The sequence below is a fragment of the Pocillopora verrucosa genome, chromosome 1 (assembly GCF_036669915.1).
Source record: "Pocillopora verrucosa isolate sample1 chromosome 1, ASM3666991v2, whole genome shotgun sequence".
Classification (NCBI taxonomy): Eukaryota; Metazoa; Cnidaria; class Anthozoa; order Scleractinia; family Pocilloporidae; genus Pocillopora; species Pocillopora verrucosa.
The window spans coordinates 19,034,358-19,055,322 of NC_089312.1; the positions used below are offsets into that span (position 1 = coordinate 19,034,358).

The following is a 20,965-nucleotide window of genomic DNA, read 5'->3' on the forward strand; positions in this document are numbered from 1 at the left end:
AATAGCGAGCGAGTCGTGCGAAGGAAGGAAAATAGCTAAGGTCTCTTAAGAGAAGTAAGCTACCTCTCAGACTGTGCAGACCTCGGTAAATAAAATTAATTTTAATTAAGACGAACCCGTCGCATTGGCTCTCGAGGAAGAAAAGTGAGCCAAAAAGCAGTGAGTATTGGGGCTCCAACTGGATTTTGAACAAAAGAACGTTAGGCTTCAAGCCCCATCCTCCGAAGGTCCTACTTCTTCCGTCGCACTCCTAAACATTATCGTGTTTGGGGTTTGATGAAATATTATGAGACACACCATTTTCTTTTTCCGAATGAAACTCTGGTGTCGTCACAACACGAGGCAGTCATGAGACTTAGCGGGGAAATCCCTTTACGAATCACTGTTTCTGTTTCAGGAACAAGCTATGCTTTAGGGAGATCGGCCAGATTCGGATCACAAGATCAGAAACACTCGGAACAGTTTCGTGTTCCCGAAAGCACTTAATGACGTCACTATCCCCGAACAAGCCTGGTGTTCCATGCTAGTGATTCAATGTTGTTCGTTGTTCTTCTTGCCTACATTTTACCTCAATATCGTAAATGTTCGTGCATTTGTATTTAGAGTACCACTGATTCTCAACGGATGAACAATATCTAGCTGAATTTATCCAGGATTTTCATTTCCGGTCGTCATTTAGGAATAATTAACTGGCCATCTTCTCGAAGGAAGGAAGGATAGAGGGTCATATTAACCTCCGGAAAGGAAATTTAACACCTTGACCCCAGTCTTCAAATACGATCACTCTAAAACTGCAACCATTCGTTATCTGCGGTCATTTGAGGATCACATGCCGTGGTATTTCTTGAGTTAAGATCGAATTACAACGCCATGGAAATTGGAGGTTGAATCAATTGTTATTGCAGGACTCTTTTCGGTAATGGTGTCAAAACTAAGGAACATGATGTCATTCTAAAATTGATACCGTGTCAACGTCATATTAAATCTGCTGTGTAGAAAAGTGAGTTCAGATTCCCAGAGGATTTCAAATGGATGTGTTCTATCCAGACACATCGTTCTGTGAGGGGATTAGGCTAATCGAAAGTTTGCCTGGCGAGTCTAAGTCTACCATGGCCTTGGAGGAGGAGGAATTACTTCAGGAGGGTATCCAAGAGTTACTCAAGTTACTTGCATGTGTCAAGAATAATTCCAACGAAGCTGAAGTGGAGAACTGCATGCATTTGCTCGCAGACAGTTTGGATGACGAAGTCGACATAGACGCTGAGCTCCTTGTAAAGAAACAAGCTCACCTCACTGTGCTGGACGTAATGCGTTCCCACGAAACAAGCCACAAAATTCAACTTCATACCTGTTTTGTACTACACAGGTTCGTGGAACTTAATCCGCGTGTTCGATCTGAGCTACAAGAAAGGCAAGCTCACAGAGATATTTTAAAAATGATGAAACATCATGGTGACAAAATGTCTCAAGTTATAGGCTGTAAAATGTTGTCTGCACTGTGCACTTCCACAGGAATGAGAAGCGATGCTTTGGACAAACGCGCCGTAGATTTTGTTGTTTCTGCTATTAGCTATTTCGGAGAGGATGAAGAATTTTATATTCCTGCTTTTGAAGCCCTAACACAATTACTGAAAGACGATCCGTCTGCACAAGAGAATTTTGTTCACAAGGAGGAGAAAAAGCCTCCCCGAAAAAAGTATCGCATTGTTGTGGAAACTATGGAGAAATTCGCGAAGTCAGGTAAGACAGATTGACTCTAAATATTCCGCAAACTATTGCACATTGGAGCTCCAATCTATAAAAATTAATTTGATACGTCAACAACCGAGTGTCTTTTCATGCGATGTCAACTGCAAATGTCTTAAAACGACATGTGTTTAGTTTCCTTATGCAATGTTTACTGACTCCAATAGTTTTTAGGTAACATGTGTTCAATCTTGTCATGCAATGTTGCCAGACAGCAAGAGTTTTTAATTATTATTTTAATTTTATCTCTTTTGCCCTTGTTAATTTAGCCTATGTACAGTATTTACCCTCTCCCCTCAAGACAATGCTGTATCAGGATTCTCTAAACCTTAAGGATATGCAGTGGAGGAGGGGGAGAGTTTTGTCAATGATTTAGAATGTGGTAGAGACAAGAGTGTTATTCTAAACATAAATAGGACTCTTCAAGTATGATGTGTCACCTAATTTTGTTGCTGATTGTCGCTTAATTGATCATTCATGATTCTAAACTTAAAGGCATTTTGTGTTTTGCTTTAAAGGAGAGATCCAAGAGCAAGGTATTCAGCTGATGTGTGTTCTAGCATCTTCAAACAAGAACTGCCAGGCTCTTGTACATGGAAGAACATTTATGGTTGCCTTGGAAGCAATGAAGAAACACTGTGATTGTGGTGGAGTTCAAGCAGTGGGATGCCGACTACTTGTACTTTTGGCAGCCTTGGAGCCTCACAGAGCAATTCTAGTTCAGCAAAATGTTGTTTTAATGGTTATTCTGAGGGCATTACGACAGTTTAAGGATTGCATGGAGGTTCAGAAAAATGGCTTGACTGCTTTGGCTCTCCTCACAGAAGAACTGGACAATAAACTGCAAGATGGTCAGTGAAGTATTTTATGAAGCTTTTATTCAACACAGTGAGAGCACACAAATCAATATTCCATTACTTGAAAGTTAATAGGAGCAACGATTGTAGGTTAGATGAATAATGATTTATAACACTGCACTCCAACATGATTGGTATGAGATAAATCATGTAAAGAGTCAATATGTTGTGTTTTTGTGTAAGACAATTCATTCTGATAGAACCTCTGATCACATGGGCATCTAAGCTCGAAATGACTAGGGTATTACCAGTCTCCCTGGATAGGATTAGGTATTATGATATTATGATATGGTATTTCATCATATCTCCCTGAGCCACAAACGGGGAATGGTTTTAAAGGTCTTGAGTATTGTGGTCTTCAATTTCACTATTTAGTATCTTCAACAGGGTATCTTTCAAAACAAGAGGTCTAAACATAACTTTGGTGCTAACAATTTGCAGTCTGAAAATATGCTGCTAACAATTTCATTTGGATCAATTCTAAATATTCTGTCTGAATATGCTAGACATTTGCATTGGGAGGTCTGTTTGCAAAAATCCTTAAGAGTCTTTCAACTTGATGAGGAACTCGTTTTGTTACTAATAGGGTCAGGGGTTTATTGTCTCAACAACACACTACCTCCCTAACTTCCCTGAAGAGCCAATCAGAGAACCTCTAGGTCATTATTATTGTTGTGGAAGGAGTTGGAGGTTTTTTTAGGGTTGAAAAAATACAATTTACTGATCTCTCCATAAGGCTCTGTGATGTTGTTATCTTCCCCTCCACCTTTTGCTGGCAGTTAATTGGCAGTCAATTTCCTATAGTCACCCCTTTACACTCCTTTGGTTACTGATCCTCCCTTCAGTACCCCTGAAAACCATGTAATCCACCCCAAAATACTCCACCCCAACCCCCCCTCAAAAAATAGATAGGGAGTGATCCCCTATTTTTGCTCTATAATTTTGAGATGTACAATCAAGTCCAATTATATGCTCTTCTTTAGGATTACAGGACTACAGGTGGACACATCAAGTATTAAATGCTATGACAAGCCACTACGATAAACCAGAGGTCTTAATTGCGGCCTGTCATGCTTTGCAAGAGTTGATTGACTTCTGTCCCAATGTCTTGACTGAAATAGGAGAAGAAGCACATGGCAATGCCCTTCCTGTACACAATTGTTGCATGGCTGTCTTGATGTTGCATGCAGATAACTTAGAGCTATGTGAGTCAGCATGTAGAGTTTTGGCAACCATGGTCAGTATGTCAAACCCACTAAGGGAGGTAAGATGAAAGAGATCAAAAGTCATGTTTTCTCTGTACAAAGTTAAGGCTTACAAGAACACTTTAAATTAGTTCATACTTTTAATTAATACTTGATCATCACTTTATTACACCCATTTTGAAATCTCTGGTGGTCCCTGTAATCTGATTGGCTCTAATTGATGCAATTTATTCATGAATTGCACTATTTTTTGCCTTAAATCTCATTTTTTCCCAGCCAATGAGGAGGCTATACTAAAACAAAACAACCAATCAGATTTCAAGGCTTGTTTAAAGTAACTGATCAAATTGCAGGAAAATGAAAGACAAAGGGTATCATGTGGCAAATTTTGCAACTTTTGTTTCAAAAACTTACTTTTCCCCCCCAAAAATGGATGAATTATACTTCAGTCTGGCTCAGTATTGCATTGATAAAATATTTGACCTGACCAAGTCCTGTATTTGGGTGATTTCAAAATGGATGTAGTAAAGTGGTAATTGAACCTCCTGTCATGCAATTTTGGTCTGAAATCATACTTGTGATTTCAAATTGAACTCGTGCTGCGCACTTGTTTGATTTTGAATCACGCATATTATTTCAGCCCAAATTGCACTCCACTTAGTTGAATTACCATTATTTATGATCATAAAGCTCTTTATGATTAATTAACATATTCTTGTGGTTAAGTTATGATTTAAGAGTTATACTTTAAAAGCACTAAGTCCTTTAATTGATGAAAAATATCATTTTTCAGTCTTTGATGTCCAAAGGGTTGTACTTGAACATTATCCATGCAATGAAACAACACAAGAAAGAATCAGGAGTGCAAATGTGGGGCTGCAGAGGGCTGAGGGGATTGTCTTTATCTGGGTTTCATAACAAAGAACTCATGATAAACTGTGGAGTTCTAGAGCTGATCTTTGACTGCACTTGGAGGTAAGCAGCAAACAAGGGTAATGAAATTAGATTCTGATATAGTAGTTACTTAAAATAACAGCAAACTTTGGAAAAAACATTTCTGTACTGCAGTGTTGAGCATTCAGCAGTGCTGTATTATTCTTCTCAACCTAAAAAATCAAACAGGTTTAAGGCTAAAACCAATCATGGTTTAGATACAACATTTTTCTACACTTGAGCCTCCTATAAAGGATGTAGTCAACAAACAAATGTTGCAATGCTTCTGTTCACTAATAAATCACAGGTGACCTCAAAATGTGATAAGAACAAAAAGGTGGCACAAAGCCCAGTGCACCATTGATGTTCTTTTTATATTATTAGGTCTTCTGTGATCTATTAACCCTTTACCACCTAACATCAGTATGTATATTCTCCATACTGTTCTCCATACATTTTCAAAGAGGCTGACAAGGAGAATTTGAGTAACAGTCAAGAGTTGCTTTAGTGGGTGATCATCACCTCTATTCTCATGACTTTCATGTTTGATTCAGGGATGATATGGTAAGGAGAAATTAGATGCTAGTCACTCAAAAAAGCAAAATTGTTGTTAATGGTGCCATCATCTATGCGTCTGTTCTCCAATCAATTACAATTAAGAACCAATCAAAATGCCTGCATGACTCATGTAAATTATAAATTATCATAAGTTATCATATACTCAGGGTTTCCAGTAGCTTGCTGTGATATGTATCCTTAGCATGATGAAATATTGCATTTCCATCGCTATGCAACCGTTTTCAACAGTCATCTGTCTATTGAAAAGTGCCTTATGGAGTATGTTCTTTTAAACTTTGGTTTTGTCCATGCAGATTTAGGGATAAGATTGACGTCCAACAAGAAGCCATAGCATTGATTGCATGCTTAGCAACAGATGTTGAGCTTGTTTTGCATCAAAGTGCTATTGAAGGGATTCATGGAACGATTTTGAATGCAATGAACTCCTTCCCAGATCAGATTTCTCTTTGTGAGATCTCATTGGAAGCTTTGGGTGAGTGTTTTTGTCTGTCAGTACAGCCTTATATTAGTGTCCTTAGCATAGCCACATACAAACATGATAGTTCTCTAGGGAGGACAGCTGTGTTTGAAATAATTTTGAAATTGTTTGATGCAAAGGATCAGTACCTATGATTGTTTATATAAATCTTATATGAGAAAGTGACTTTGAGGTGACAGCTATGCTGGAATGGGTCAGCTGTAAGTTGCAAGCCATACTGCGACCTGAATATCGAGCAGTAAGTTTGCAATAACTGATCGACGTGTCGCTCGGTGTATCCTTGAATTAGAAAAGAATTTGTACTGGAAAATTGTTTTCTTCCAGTGTTTCTTCGTGAGATATATACCTTTGACTCCTTATACTCTATGGAAGAACGAACACTCTACGAAAGAGACAGCCGAAATTTGTTTTTATCCTTTTCCAGCTTGCATTACTGGTCGTAGACTTGGAGATATTAAATCGTAGAAAAGGCATATTGGTTTAGTTAACACCCAATGAATATCATTGATATGAGAAAAATCTAAGCCTTTCTGGTGGAAAAATCGCGGGAGTTTACGTATTGTGCCAAACTCAACTTAAAAGGCTGAAAACTTAAACAGAAGAAGACCAAAATTTTATTTTCAGGTTATTTGGTTCACAGTACTCATGCGCAAGCCGCGTCCTACCCCTCTCTTACCCCCTCTAAGTGCTATTTCTTTTTTGCCTAGGTGTGCTTTGTGCTGCTGAAGAAGTTCCACATCTCCTCGTAACTTCAGAGTATGGTGGTGTAAAAATTATTTTTGATGCGATGATGAAACATCTGAACGAACCAGCCATACAACAAAAGGGGTGCATTCTTATTCAAGTGCTGGCTCCCTTGCTGTCTGATGAACATTGTCAAATGGCAGTCTCTGCTGTCTTGGAGGCCATGTGTGAGTACCAAGAAGACAGAGGTGTTCAAGCCGAAGGCTGTGTAGCCATGCTTGTCATTGCTCAAATAGACGAGAAAAAGAGTTCAATTTTGGTGAATAACTGTGCTCACGAAAGACTTTTCTTCATCTTGGAGCACTTTGTCGAAGAACCAGACCTTGTTTTCTTGGCCAGTGAATGTATTCGGTTTCTTGGTTGGGAACGCAACCTAAAAACACAGATGCTGTTGTCAGCGTGTGCTGGTGGCCTTCTCAAAGGAGCCAACTGTCTGATCAAGAAAGGAGCAGATGTGAATGCTGGTCAAGGCGAGAACACACCTCTTTGCTGTGCGTGCAAAAACGGTAAAGAAGAAATGGTACAATTTCTACTCACTCAGGGAATCACAGACATTCAGTGTGCTCTGAGGCTTTCTCTCGAGATGGGACACAATAACATTGTAGGACTGCTTCTACAACATCTCGGCCATGACAAAGAGGCTGGTATCATAGCATTTGGCAACCTCAATCTGAGTGACTTGCGCCCAGAATGGTTGTCGCCTTCACTATCGGGCTTAAAGTATTCTCCCCCAGCTCTTTGTGCTGGTTGGTCTGAGTTCATCGACGATGCCAAGAGAACAATGGAACGAAGAGCTTCACTCAATAGTCGCTTGAGACGAAAAGGGAGTGATTTGATGCTGAACAAGTCTCCCAAGGCCGATTCAGTCTCTTTCGATGGGAATACCTCTTTCTCCTTTGAGTCAATTGATTATTCCGATTCAGACTCCGAACTTGATTTTGATGTCCCAGAGTTAAGCGAGAATCCACCATTGCGCGCACGTAGCATTAGTGGAGCTTCCTTCCCTTACAGCTCGCATGATCCTCGCATTGTGTCTCCCTTCTCCGACGATAACTGCGTCATATTACCCAAGAGTCCGCGAAAAATATCAGTTGAAGAACCCACGCCCAATCGCCAGCGTCCAGTGTTGACAAGACGTTCAGCTAGCGACGTAAATCCCCCTCTGCGAAGTCCAAAAGACTATTTTTCTCGCAGTTTGTCCGACCCTGAGCAGGCTGATGCTATATCAGAATCTGGAGACGATGTACAGCAACCAGGAACGTTCAAAATGCCAAATGGAAGCTACGTGTACAGTTGGGACGTGCAGGAAAGCTATAGGGAACGGAATCTGAGTGCTCCTTTTCAGTTCGAAAGTGGAAAATTATCACATTACGTAATTAGTGAAAGACGTACCGGGAAAACGTTTGAAGAACGAAGAAAGCGAAGAGAGTCAATCAGAGCCGTATCTGCCAGCGCAACCGTGCTTTCTATTGATGCTTCCAGTAACAACATTGTTAGCATTGATCCTCTGGCAGATGCATCCTCGCTATTTCTCGCTCATTTAGCAAAGGTTGAAAGGTTGGATCTAAGTCATAACCACCTGGAACGCTTTCCTCCTCCCCTCTGTGATGCTATGCCTGTTTTGAAATACGTGAATTTGAGTCATAATGAGTTTAAAGATTTTCCCTTCTGCTTTGTCCATGAGTCGAGCAGGGTGAAAGTACTGAACTTGTCGCACAACAAAATCGAGATGAAATCTTATCCTTCGCTCCGTGGATCAAACAGTATGATGTTGGAAGACTTGAACTTGTCGTACAACGGAGAAACTTGCTTTCCTGAGAGGCTAGGGGAGCTATTTCCTGGCTTAACAAGCTTGTATGTGTCGGGCAATAGCATAAAGACGCTACCCGATTGTTCTCTGAACCTGCCGCAGCTTAAAACACTGGACTTGTCAAATAATCAGCTGTCAGAGATTCCGCCCGAATTCTTTGCAGACAGTACTGCTCTCGAAACTCTATTGGCTTCAAGCAATATTCTCTCAGCATTACCTGAGGCTGCTGCCCCATCTTTGAAGAATTTGAAAACAGTTCGGTTGAACAAAAACAAGCTAGGGGAAATGTCAACAAAGAAACAGTTTTCGATTTGTCGATTTTTTCTTAAACTTCCCAATTTGAAGATTTTGGACCTTTCCAGCAACAATCTTGAAGACATCCCAGCTCCCATTGCTTGGTCCACCCGGCAATTGAAAGAACTTGTGCTGGCTGACAACAAGATTAGGAAGTTGTCGCTGGAGGGTGTTGAGAATTGGTCATATCTTGAAAGACTGATCTTGAGTGACAATTGTTTAAAGCAAGTACCTGATGGAATCGGTGAATTGACATCCTTGACTTCGCTCGATTTGAGTCGAAATACCGGCATCACGCATCTGCCGGATGAAATGGGAAGATTATCCAATCTGTGGGATTTGCAGCTGTTTGATCTTAAGCTTGATCTTAATTCAGGTATTCTGGAAAGCAGAGCTCAAGAGCTCATTGGGTTCTTGCACTCCAAGCTTAAGAACTCAGTACCATATTACCGCATGAAGCTAGTAGTTGTTGGACAGGCAGGACGAGGAAAGACAGCCTTGCTTAGCCTGTTACGAGAACTACGAGAACGCAGTGCTACAGGTCCACATCACGATGTCATGATGGGGGAATGGTGCGTGAGAGATCCCAAAGCTGAGTGCAAGGAGTGTCATCGCAAAAGTGTGGATTATGTCTTCAGCACATGGGATCTTAGGGGTCGGGATGACTTATACAGCGCCTATCAGTGCCTTCTGTCGTCAAGGACTTTGTTTCTTGTTGTTTTTGATGTTAGCAAAGGAACGGGTGAGATTGATGCTCTTAAGCCCTGGTTGCTCAACATACATGCTTGTGCACCTGAGGCATCGGTCATGCTCGTTGGTACTCACAAGGACAAGGTACCGAAGGATCGAGAAACGGAGGTATTCCAAGCGGTTACAGAAAGAGCCCTTAGTATGTGTGCTGGTGCTGGCTTTCCTCAGATCAAAAGCATCGTGGTGTTGGACTGCACTAAAGACACACCAGGAATTAAGTCTCTCCGTACGAATATCGTGCAACTTATAACAAAATCTACGTGCAAAGGTTCTTCTTTGATTGGTCCTACAGTGCCTCAGAACTTCGTGAAGCTGCAGGATTTGGTACAGCGTTACATCCGTACCGGAGACGCGCGAAGAATTTTGACAATGGCTAACATCCGGAAACTCATTCAAGACAGCGAAATACGCACGGATGATGCTGAGATCGAACAAGCTATCAAGTTCTTAAGTGAAGCAGGTGCGTGCATAGCATTGCGTGGGATTTGGACAGAAATAGAACTTAAATTGGCGTGAGATATAACCACGAAACCTTTGCATCTCTATAGCAATTCAGAGTACTTCTGCTTGTAAGATTTGAATGTTAATAATCTCTACAGCTGTTTGTTTCCTGAATTTTTAATTCCGTGAGGTTTTTTTTTTTTTTTTTAAAGATAATCAGGACTATCGTTTTGTTGCTATTAGTTGGACTGTCACAGTTAACTTTTCGTGTTCGAATCGCTGGGCGGTTAGGAGCACTCATTGAACTTTTGTACTCTTGTCTATAAATTTCGGTCATCTAAGGGCGGGCCATAAATCGACGGGGAAAGAACGGGGATCCTTAACCTACAGTAAATGATATTTATGACATTTTTAGGAGGACAAGAATGGTCAAGTGCGGAAAAGATTGGCTTGGAATACTTAACATTTCTGTTATTTTTTTTTTTCCTTGTAGGAGTGCTCATTCATATTGATGATCCAGCTTGCCGGTTGAATGATCTCCTCTTTGTTGTTCCCGTGTGGGTTTACCAGCTGTTAGCCCACGTGGTTACACAAAAGGATGTCGAAAGTGTCGATGGGATCATTAGATTGGCGGAGCTTGAGAATCTAGTTCGAGAGGGAAGTGGTGAAGTGAACGTGACGTCTGATCTCATGCCTCAGATACTTAAGTAAGTGGCATGTTAACGGTGGATTATGCTTATGTATCAAGTTTTATGCCATACTTCCCTACCTTTTGCACGTCAAATGGGGCTGTTGGTATATATATATCACATCTTTAATGTAAAAAAACTTGAATAAAATAAATGTTAATTTTGCTTCTTCCCTAAATTATCGGGAAAATTTATGCTTTTCAGCTTGTATAATATTTGCAATATCTCTCTCTTTCAGGCTTCTTGAACATTACTGGATCGCTCTTCCTCTCAGAGATGACAGATACATTTTGCCATCCTTGCTGAGCAATAAACAACCATCGCTCAAAATTCCTCATTTTGAGGGAATCGTCCTCGTTAGTCGCTTGTACAAAATGGCCTATGTACCTCCAAGTTTCTGGCCGCGGCTTCTTACCAGGGTCCAGACGTTTGTTGTGAATTTGTATATGGACCACAGAGTGCGAATGGAAAGCCCTCGTGAACCTCAAGTGACACAATGGAATTCAGGAGTTTATTTATACTGGGCAGACCAAGCATTCTGTTTGATCTGTCAAGATTTGACTAGTCCCCACAGAGACACCGTGATGATCACAGCGCCGAGCACAACGCACGGAGCCAGAATCCTTGCCCATGTGGTGGATCATTTGGACACTCTATTAGAGGAATGGTTCCCTGACTTGTGTTAGTAATGACGATAATAATAATGCTATTAATAATTAACAATTATTCACTGAAGTGGAGGTGAATGGTGGTGGCTATTTGCGGTGAGGTAAATATCCACCACTTTCTCCGACACCCAGGTGAATAATTGTTTTAGTTTATACCGTACAGATACCAAAAAGATTACTGTATTTCTTTCAATATACCAAAATATGTTCGGAAATTTAACTCTTGAAGCGCGATGTTGGCTAATCGGCAGCTCAGAAGTGAATAGCACTGGCCATCACTAACCAATCAGCGTGCGCGAAGAGCACTATTCACCTGTGTGGTACATACTAATGATATTTATGATAATATTAATAGTGATGAAAAGGATAATAATACGGATAAGGATAAGGATGATAATAACACCAATAATAATAATAATAATAATAATAACAATAACACTAATAATAATAATAATGATAACAATGATAATGTTATAATAGCGGTTTAATGATAGATTTTGTACGGAGTAGTTCTACATTCATCCTAAACTGAAAAACTAAACCAATGGAAGAAGTATATAAACACCTAATTCGTGTAAATAAAATTTAATTGCGTGTAAACGAGTTATAAGTGAAATTGACATATTCCGGATTCGGCTTTAGTTTTCAAAAAGTTTCTTTTTTAACAAACTTTTTGACGGAAGACTCAAGTTCGATATCATTTGGCAAAATGTAAAGAACTTAGAGGCGGAATCTTGTGTAAGAACTGCCCAGTCCTGCTCGCTTTTAATACTTGCATGCATCAAAACACATACTTTCGAGGTGTTGTGAAAAATCTAGCTCCACCTCCTCAACCATAGGGTGTTCAACTTAAAATATTCGTGACTTGGCCAGTTGTGTTTACTGCATTTGCCGTCATCTCATTTCCAGCTTCGGGATTTCAATGATTCCCTCTACCACTTTCTTTGTCGTCGTTGTTACTTTATTTGTGATAAAAAGAAACTCAGTCGAAAATCGTTCGTGTCGTTCGTAAAATGGTTACCGACACATGCTTGTAATGAAAAATTTTATGTGATGTTTCTGCAGGTAAATTGGATCCTGAAGGCTCACCACTTGTCCAAAAGGAGGCTGTGTGCCCTGTGTGCAAGGGCGAGAAGGCCCACGAATTTTCACTCAACGCTATAGCACAAGCGAGTGAAAATGAGTACGTCATGTGCCCCAACACAAAATTGCTGGTTGCCTTGGGCCAGATAGCTCCCGATGTTGTGATGGAGGATATCGGCGATCAGTACAGGATTGATGGAAGTAAACTGGAGTTGGACATTAAGCGAGCTAGGCTTCTTGGTGATGGCGCATTTGGAAATGTCTACAGAGCTCGTTATAACGGCAAGCCTGTCGCTGCTAAGGTTTGGAAATTTTTGTTAACTCAAGTAGAGAGTTATAGATCTCAAGTTGGCTTCAGTGTTTTAAATCGGAGTGCTTTGGTGATAATGGAGATTTGCATACTCTAATAGGTCCACGATGTCGTCATAGATTGCCCCGCGCAACCTTACCACATTATTTAAGGACCAGTTGACCGCCGTGGGTTTTCTCGATGAATCTCAGGCACTGGGGGTTTTATGCAATACATTTCGACATCATTCACTTCTCTTTCGGCAAATTATTATCTTAAGACCTCCAAAGGAACCACTTTTATCTCTAAGAATTTTTAAAGATAATGCTATTTTACCTTATTTTTACAGGTGTTTCATCCTAGTAGTGAGAACAATCCTCATACGTTACTTCGTCAAGAACTGATTTTCTTACGTAAGCTTCACCATTTGAGCATCATTACTATGGTGGGGGTTTGCATGAAGCCATGGTCCTTAATAATGGAGATAGCGCCTATGGGATGTCTGGGTTCACTTCTGAGCAACGGGCAGGCACTTAGCAGAGGAATTCAGCACAGAATTGCACTACAGGTTGGTGGGTCACCTTGCTATACCTTCTTCCTTTCCTTCTGTCTTTAAATCAAGTATTAACAGTTGGCGCGCTGGATCCCAGGTCTAGAGGTAGCAAGGTCATTGTGTTGTGTTCTTGGGCAAGGCATTTTACCCTCACAGTGTCTCTCTTCGTCCTGGCGTATAAATGGGTACAAGCTGACTGTTAGGGGAAGTTTACAGAATGCTCTGGCTGAATGGGCCACTTGCTTGGTATGCAGACTTTACCTGCAGCCCTATTTAAGTTGCACATTAGCACTTACTGAAGTAACTCTTACAAAACCAATTAACTCAAACACGTACTTTATTTCAGGTAGCCGAAGGTTTGGTGTTTTTGCATCATCACATGATCGTGTACCGTGATTTAAAGCCGAACAACATCCTCATCTTCTCGCTGTCCGTTGCAAATTTGATCAACGCTAAGATATGTGATTATGGGGTCGCTCGATACGCAACACGGTGCGGATTAACTGCCTCTGAAGGGACGCCTGGTTACCGAGCACCCGAAATTGCCCGAGGTGACGTCACTTACAACTTGGAAGCCGATTTGTACTCGTTTGGAATGTTCCTTTACGAGCTTGTAACCGGAGGAACCAAACCATTTGAAGACTTGCGCTTCCGGCACGAGCTGGATGCGGCCGTGTTGAAGGGTCGAGCATTGGATCCTATCACGGCATCTCACTGCCCTCCATGGCCTGATTTTGCAGACCTTATTGCGCATGCCCTGGAGCCTTCGCCAAGTAGGCGAGTTACAGCTGTTCAGGTGAAAGAAAAGTTGTAACTGTTTTATATGATTGTCTTTTTTTCTGGTTTTGTCATCATTTACACCGTTGTCTTAGAACTTTTCGGTTACATTACGCTAGTTTTTGTTTAAGGATTTAGTTGTGCAAAAGTGAGTCACTACAACCGTTCGTCGTTCTTCATGTTTTGTTTCTCTCTCTAGGCCTACTCACGTCTGTGTGACCCCGAGCTGATCTGTCTAAAACGTGACATAGCGGTGTCTAAAGGAAAGGCGGTAGAGTGCATGACCATCCGTCACTTTACCGAAAATAACACGCCCAAACTGGAGGTGTGGGTAGGTGGTGGACAGTCAGATGACCTCAGTGGCCAGGTGACCATTATCGACCTCTCTGAAAAGGGTGTAGAGGTAAGAAATTTACGATATCTCTATTGTATAACCTGAAAATAAGCGTTGTGCGTTCTCGTTATCAGAATAGTTTGGTCGTTGTATAACACCCAACCTCGTCGTGAGTTGCCGAGAGCAGGGTATTCTTTCAAGCTGTGTCAAAAAATGCAGCCGGCTGATATCCATACTGAAGAATTCCCACCGTAATCGAGTTTTGATTTTTAACATGCCAATATTTTCCATATGAACTACTAACCGAAATATTGAAATAGGAGCCGCATGAAAACCCTCGGTAAATCACTGTAATTTCCCATGTGGTTCATGTATCAATATTTTTGTTCTAACTTGAATAGAGAGTAAATTCTTGATACTAATTTGCCATTATTAAGACCTTTAGAGCCGTCATAAAAACGGCAGGGTAACAACAAATTGCCAAAGATAAAGGGGGTAAGTCTCTAAAGAAACTGTGGTGCTGTGTCGGTGGGAGAGTATAACAAGGTAATTTAGTCAGACATAGTTTGATGCTACTCTGTTTTGCAGATTTAATGAATGTAACCGAAGAAGTTACAATTCATAGACCCAACGTTTCGACACTCCTCTCTAGTACCTTCATCAGGGGTGATCTAAATGCTGCAACAAGAGGTCCTTTTATATGATCACTAATTAGCGGCCTTTTTTCTGACGAGGTGTAAATAGGCGTCAGGAAGCAAATCGCCATCGTCACGATTTAAAGAAGCGTGGGCGGAGTTAATATGCCAAGCCTCCAAACGAAGGCGCTGGTGGTAACGCCAAATGGTGGTGATAATTTTAGAATTATCCCAACCAATTTTATGGTTAGTTAGGCATGTATGCTCCGATAAAGCTGAATTTTCCTTTTTGCAAAGGAAAACCGCTTTTTGGTGCTCTTTTAACCTTGTACCAAACTGACGTTTGGTCTGTCCGATGTATTCGTTGTCACAGTCATTACAAGGAATAGAATAAATGGCGTCGTTTCGTTGTTCTTTCGTGACAGGATCCTTAGGTTTGGCGCAAATATGCCCCAAAGTGTGAAAAGGTTTTTGAGCAACTTTAACGTTGTGGCTATTCAAAATTCTCTTGATGGGTTCCGTAACACCCTGTATGTAAGGAATAACAGCAAAACCAGTCGCTGGTTCCCTTTCATCAAGAGCGTTACTATTTGTAACTGGTTTTTGGCAGTTACGGAGAAAAGTTTTTGTATAGCCATTTGCCTTTAGGACATTGGAAACATATTTCCTCTCCTCAGCCTTCGAATCGAGTGAAGATGGTAGATAGTCAGCCCTCCTAAGTAAAGTTTTGGCTCTAGACTTTTTATGGCAAATAGGGTGGTGAGAATCGAAGGCGAGGTATTTGTCGGTGTGGGTAGGTTTACGGTAGACACTTGTCTCTAAATTACCCTGAACCCCTCTGGACACACTTAAATCAAGAAAGGGCAAATGTCTATCCTTTTCACGCTTAAGGGTGAATTGGATCGACGGCTCTACTGAATTCAAATGCGACAAGAGGCACTCCGCTTCATTTCCGGATACCGCAGAAATAACATCATCGATGTATCGTTTCCAGAGAAAGGGTTTAACCCTTAAAAATGGCCGCTAATTAGTAATCATATAAAAGGACTTCTTTTTGCAGCGTTTAGATCACTCCTGATGAAGGCACTAGACAGGAGTGTCAAAACGTTGGGTCTATGAATTATAACTTCTTCGGTTACATTCATTAAATCTGCAAACCAGAGTAGCATCAAACTATGTCTGATTGTCCACCTGGTTGCCGTGTGAACTTTAATATAAGGTAATTTAGTGTTAACAATTGAGTTGGAAACGCAAATTAACCACCGTAAAGAGTTCGAAGGCTGACGTTTCGAGCGTTAGTCCTTTGTTAGAGCGATAGAAGAGTTAACGCTCGAAACGTGAGCTTTTAAACTCTACGGTGGCTAATTTACGTTTTCAACTCAGTTGTCAACTCTAAATTACAAATTGCTAAAGAGATATATTTTTGTTAATTTTGAAAACTATTTCGATCTTTAAATGTCATTTCAAGTGTAAACATCTGTCGTATAATGTGTATTTCCACTGTGCAGTTCCGTCATAAAGTAACAATTGCCGCACTATCTTCGTTTTTTTTTAGGGCTGCACAGGTACTTTGATTCAAGACAAACGGGTTATGAGCATCCTAGCAGTGGATAGCGACACTGTTCTGGCTGGAACTCAGTCCGGAAAGATATGGGTGTTCAACGCCTGGGACCATAAGCGCCTGTTCTCCCAGCCTCAGTTGCCTCATGCCATTCTCTGCCTTAAACCATACAAAGACGACAAAGTGAATGTAGTGCTGGCGGGACTCAGTAATGGTCAGCTAGCTGTGTATAACAGCTGTAGTTTAAGAGTAGAAGACACCAGTCCAACATATTTTGACCTATGTTACAGCAAAATCCTCAAAGGTACGTCCTGTGGAGACTGCGTAACGCATCCTGTCGCCTGTATGGCTGTTGGCAAGAGGAGGTTGTTTTGCGGATGCGGTAATGAAGTAGTGGTGCTCAAAGTCAAAAAGAACGGAGAGGCAAAGGTGAATGAAGGAGACAGCAGCAAGGTAATTATCGACATTGAGCGCCGGTGGGCCGCCGAAAACAGGGCTAAGGGTCTCGTGTTAAACATCGCCGTGGGCGCGTCGTTCGTTTGGATCTCAACTCGGGATAGTCCAGTGGTGGAATGCTGGAATTTCTTCAAGGCTAAGTTTCTTGGCTCCGTTGACTGTTTGACAATTCTCAGAGACGCTGGGTTTACAGGCAACTTACGGGAAACACGAGTGCTTAGTCTTCTTCTTTCGCACAAGACGCTCTGGGTTGGGCTGGGCACTGGTCACGTGGTTCTCGTAGACCCTTCGACGCGGAAGCCTCTGAAGTTGATCCACCGTCACGTGTCCGCAGTACGCTGTCTCGCGGACACGCATAGCTCCTCATCTCCTAAATCGGCGTCGTTGGTGTTGACAGGAGGAATGGGGTTCATTGAGAGACATGGCTGTGAGTGGAAGAAAGCTATTTCAGATTTTGGATACACGCTCGTTTGGGAGGCAGATTTTATGGAACAGGCCAAACATCTGGAGGATCACATCCGTCGAAGGCGCGAACTTTCAAATACTCTCGTGGAATAAAAGACAATGTTTGTGAACTAATGCGCGTGGCTTGCGTTCGATGTGTCAAGGGACGAGTGATTTAGATCGGCACACACGAGTGGAAGGTCACACGTGCGCGATTTACTCGCGTTCTTCCGAAAATAGTTAAAATCTTAGAAATGTTGAAAATAATGGCTTATGTTATCACCGTTCAATCCGAAAAGGTTAGCTACATCTCGATATACGAAGTTCAGGCGACGTGTAAAATTAAGTAGAATTTTAAAAAATTATAGTATAGAATAAAATTGAGTAAAACAGAAAATATACGATAATAGGGAAAACACCGAAATTGATAAACTAAATTCAAGAACAAAGTGAAAGGCGATTTCAATCTGGCTAAACGTTTGTAGTTTTGTCACTTATTCAGAAAGGTAGAGAACCTCAGTGTCTCTCGTTATCGCAGTTGGGTGGGTACATGATTTTTACAAGGTTACAACGGGTGGAAAGTTCTGTCACAAGATCATTGCCAGAAGTCTTGTAGAGAACATTATGTTGTATTTTTAGGCTTTTTAAACTTTTTTTGTGCATGTTAGGTTTGCTTACATGCAAATTACCGTTCTTCTTTTAAATAAATAGTGAGAAAATAGTGCAAGCTGGACTTTATGATTTTCTTTTAAGTTGTTGATAGATGATTCGTTTTCATCCTGTTCTACATCAGTTCAATCATGGCTCTCATAGCTTTTTGGGTTGTGTGCTCTTTAATTTTAAAAAGCTTGAAACAGACTATATGATTGTAAAATGGTTATTTGTACCTAACAGAGAACTCTTTAAAATGGTACCAGATATATTTTAAACATTGAGTAATAGAAAATAAAAGAAAGTTGTGAATGGAATTTTGCATCGTTTCAATCATTTTTACTGAATAAATTTAACGTTTTCCCACATCTACTCTGCCTTATAAACATCTGAGTGCATAACATGGCATATTCTGGGTGAAAAAATTCACTTGGGTCAGCTTGTCAGGAAACTGTAAATTGGTTTTGTCCTGAAATCAATGGTAATCTACCGGTCTGCTAACTTTTCCCGGAGTAGAGAATAGAACAAGGTATGGGGAAAATCTTTCATATTTTTTCTCACTCACTTTTCAGTCTTCCATGATGGGTGAGTATAATTAGGGTTACTAGTTCTTTTTAAAGAGGACCTCTGCCTAAACTAAGAAAATCATCATCAATGTGGTAAAAAACAAACAAACAAAGAAATTGATGTTAAATATGTTACTGAGTAAAGAAAGAAAGATCCGAGTTATTTCAACAAAAGTAGAAGCTTTAACCCCCTCACTAGTACTTATAGTGCTCCATTGCCAGGTACTATATGTAACTAGGCTATCAAACCAGATTCATATGAAGAACACCATACATTGCTGGGATTTGAATGTCATGTGTTTTATCAACTGCTTTGAAAGGCACATCAAAACTGAATGTTCTTGTGGGTAAAGAAAGAAAATATGGCCACAAAAAGAAAACTGCAACCAACAGTCACTTGAAGGAATTTTTTTATTTGTAACAATAGAGTGCTTCCTAAACATTACTGCAAAATACATTTTGAAATTTACAAAGAGATGATAAAGAGCCCCCCATCCCTTCCCCCTCATTGATTACACTTACTAAGGAACATAACCAGTCAGCTCTGTGAGGTTAGGTTAGTGAATGTAACTGGCCGAACATTTCTACTTATAAAGTAATTCTAAAATTATTGCAAACTTATTCTTTTGTGGTTGCATCATCTTTAAACAGGGTTGTCTATTAGATTGAAGTGTAGAGGACAAATAGTAGGTAACCAGGTTATCAGTTACACTATGTTGTTACAATCAATTAACTGCAGGTGAAAATGTCACAGGCATCCCATGAAGTTTGAAGAAACCTTTGAGCAAATTCTGAAAGTGGAATTGATGGCCTGTTAAGAAGCTGTGGCTAGTAAATAACACATTCAATTCCATTACTAACTGGGAAATGGCTTATGTACAAATTCCTTTTAAGGTGTTTCAACAATTATACTACTTCTCATCAGTAAATATGGTAATATGTGGTGAAAGTAACCTCATAAGGATTGCAAACTAAGCAATGGTTTTGGCTAGCTGCTGGCTCTTATAGATGGCTCTGATGGTACATGTACCTTAAACTGGGAAATAAAACCTTACTTAGCTGAGGAAATAGCAAAGCTAAAGGAGAAACATTTCAGTGGCTTAGAGTATTAGACCCTTCATGCTTACTTAAGGTCACTAAATTGTATGTTGTTTCATAAAATAAGATCATGAGGAGAAAAAATGAAAGGTATGATTAATGAATAGCCAAGTATACATGGGGTTTACTAAATACTGCTGTAGAGTTGATTCCATACTGATAGGAAAAAAAATTACATGCAAATATAGACTTAACTTCATGCTGTTTGGCAAGTGAACAAGATGCACATAACTAAATATGATAGGAATGATAAGTCACCCAGTTTGACTGTAGGTGTTTAGGTCGGTCCTTGTTGCTCGAAGCAAAGAGAGATTTAAAAACTTTGCTTGCCTTCGGGTCTTCAGCCACAGTCTTATGTTTTGACAGTTCAGGAAGCTTTCCCTTTGACAAAGATGCCCCATTGAGCTTCGGCCCCTTAGTTTTCCAGTCAGTTGACGATGAGGGCTCATGCTCGGTTTTAGCTCTCTTTGCTGGCTTTCCTGGGCCATCCTTTTGACTCTCACCATTCACACTGGTCCCTGAAGATTCTTCATTTGCCGAAGTTGTGGTCTGGGAGATCTTTGTCTTCTTTGCTTTCTTCTCTAATTTCGCCTTTTGGCGCTTTTCCTCCATTTTCGCCCTCATACCACTAACCTCATCTTCACTACCGTTGATAACAACAATATCGTCATCAGAGGAAGCTTTTCCACACTTGTTGCAAACAGTAGACGGGACCTCCTTCAGGGCTCGCTCGGAGAACACACAGCCACACTTCCACAGAAAGCAAAACTTGTATCTCCCGTTCATCTCGATACCAACGACAGGACAGATAAAACGTGATGCTTGAAAATCTAAGTAGCTATCGGCTTGTTCCGTGGACTTCTGTTCGAAGGCTGGGTTGTGAGTGAGGTTTAGCTCTTTTACGTCTTTCAGACTCCTAATGTGGCTGGCGACATCTGAAGTTACAGATGATTTGTCGATCAGATATTCCAGCACCGCTTCTTTGTTGTACAAGTTTCCCAGTTCACAACATACAACTGGTTCCCGTAACTCGGCCTGACTCAGAGCACAATGGAACCATTTTGCGTTTAATTCATAATTCTTCTCAACTTGCTCAGGCTTTTTCTTCATCCTAACGAGTTCATCTCTCCTGGGAATCGTACCGCCATCGCATCCCATCGTTTGAGCCTTCTGTTGGATGAGATTTTTAAAGAAAGTCCTTTGCAAGTTCAAATAATCCTAACAGCAAGATGGCGACAAGTGCAACAGGGAAATGACGTTGTCCCGTCAGGTATTGCAAACTGCAAACTGAGGCGCGGTTACTTGGCTATTAATGATACAGAAA

At 40.8% G+C, this 20,965-nt stretch overlaps 2 protein-coding genes across 2 annotated transcripts; one reads left to right on the forward strand and one right to left on the reverse strand.

The window, feature by feature from the left end:
* The first annotated feature begins 459 nt into the window (after nucleotides 1-459).
* Nucleotides 460-18,288, forward strand: LOC131788756 (leucine-rich repeat serine/threonine-protein kinase 2). Its single transcript, XM_059105844.2, has 13 exons — nucleotides 460-1,740; nucleotides 2,265-2,597; nucleotides 3,587-3,867; nucleotides 4,602-4,783; nucleotides 5,614-5,792; nucleotides 6,506-9,856; nucleotides 10,331-10,544; nucleotides 10,765-11,207; nucleotides 12,260-12,579; nucleotides 12,916-13,134; nucleotides 13,466-13,915; nucleotides 14,096-14,299; nucleotides 16,421-18,288. The coding sequence occupies exons 1-13, from the start codon at nucleotides 1,029-1,031 to the stop codon at nucleotides 17,438-17,440; spliced, it is 7,908 nt and encodes a 2,635-aa protein (XP_058961827.2). The 5' UTR covers nucleotides 460-1,028; the 3' UTR covers nucleotides 17,441-18,288.
* Nucleotides 18,289-19,014: 726 nt separating this feature from the next.
* LOC131788821 (replication termination factor 2-like) lies at nucleotides 19,015-20,895 on the reverse strand. The gene has a single exon (XM_066164864.1). The coding sequence runs from the start codon at nucleotides 20,797-20,799 to the stop codon at nucleotides 19,873-19,875; it is 927 nt and encodes a 308-aa protein (XP_066020961.1). The 5' UTR covers nucleotides 20,800-20,895; the 3' UTR covers nucleotides 19,015-19,872.
* Between the last annotated feature and the right edge of the window lie 70 nt (nucleotides 20,896-20,965).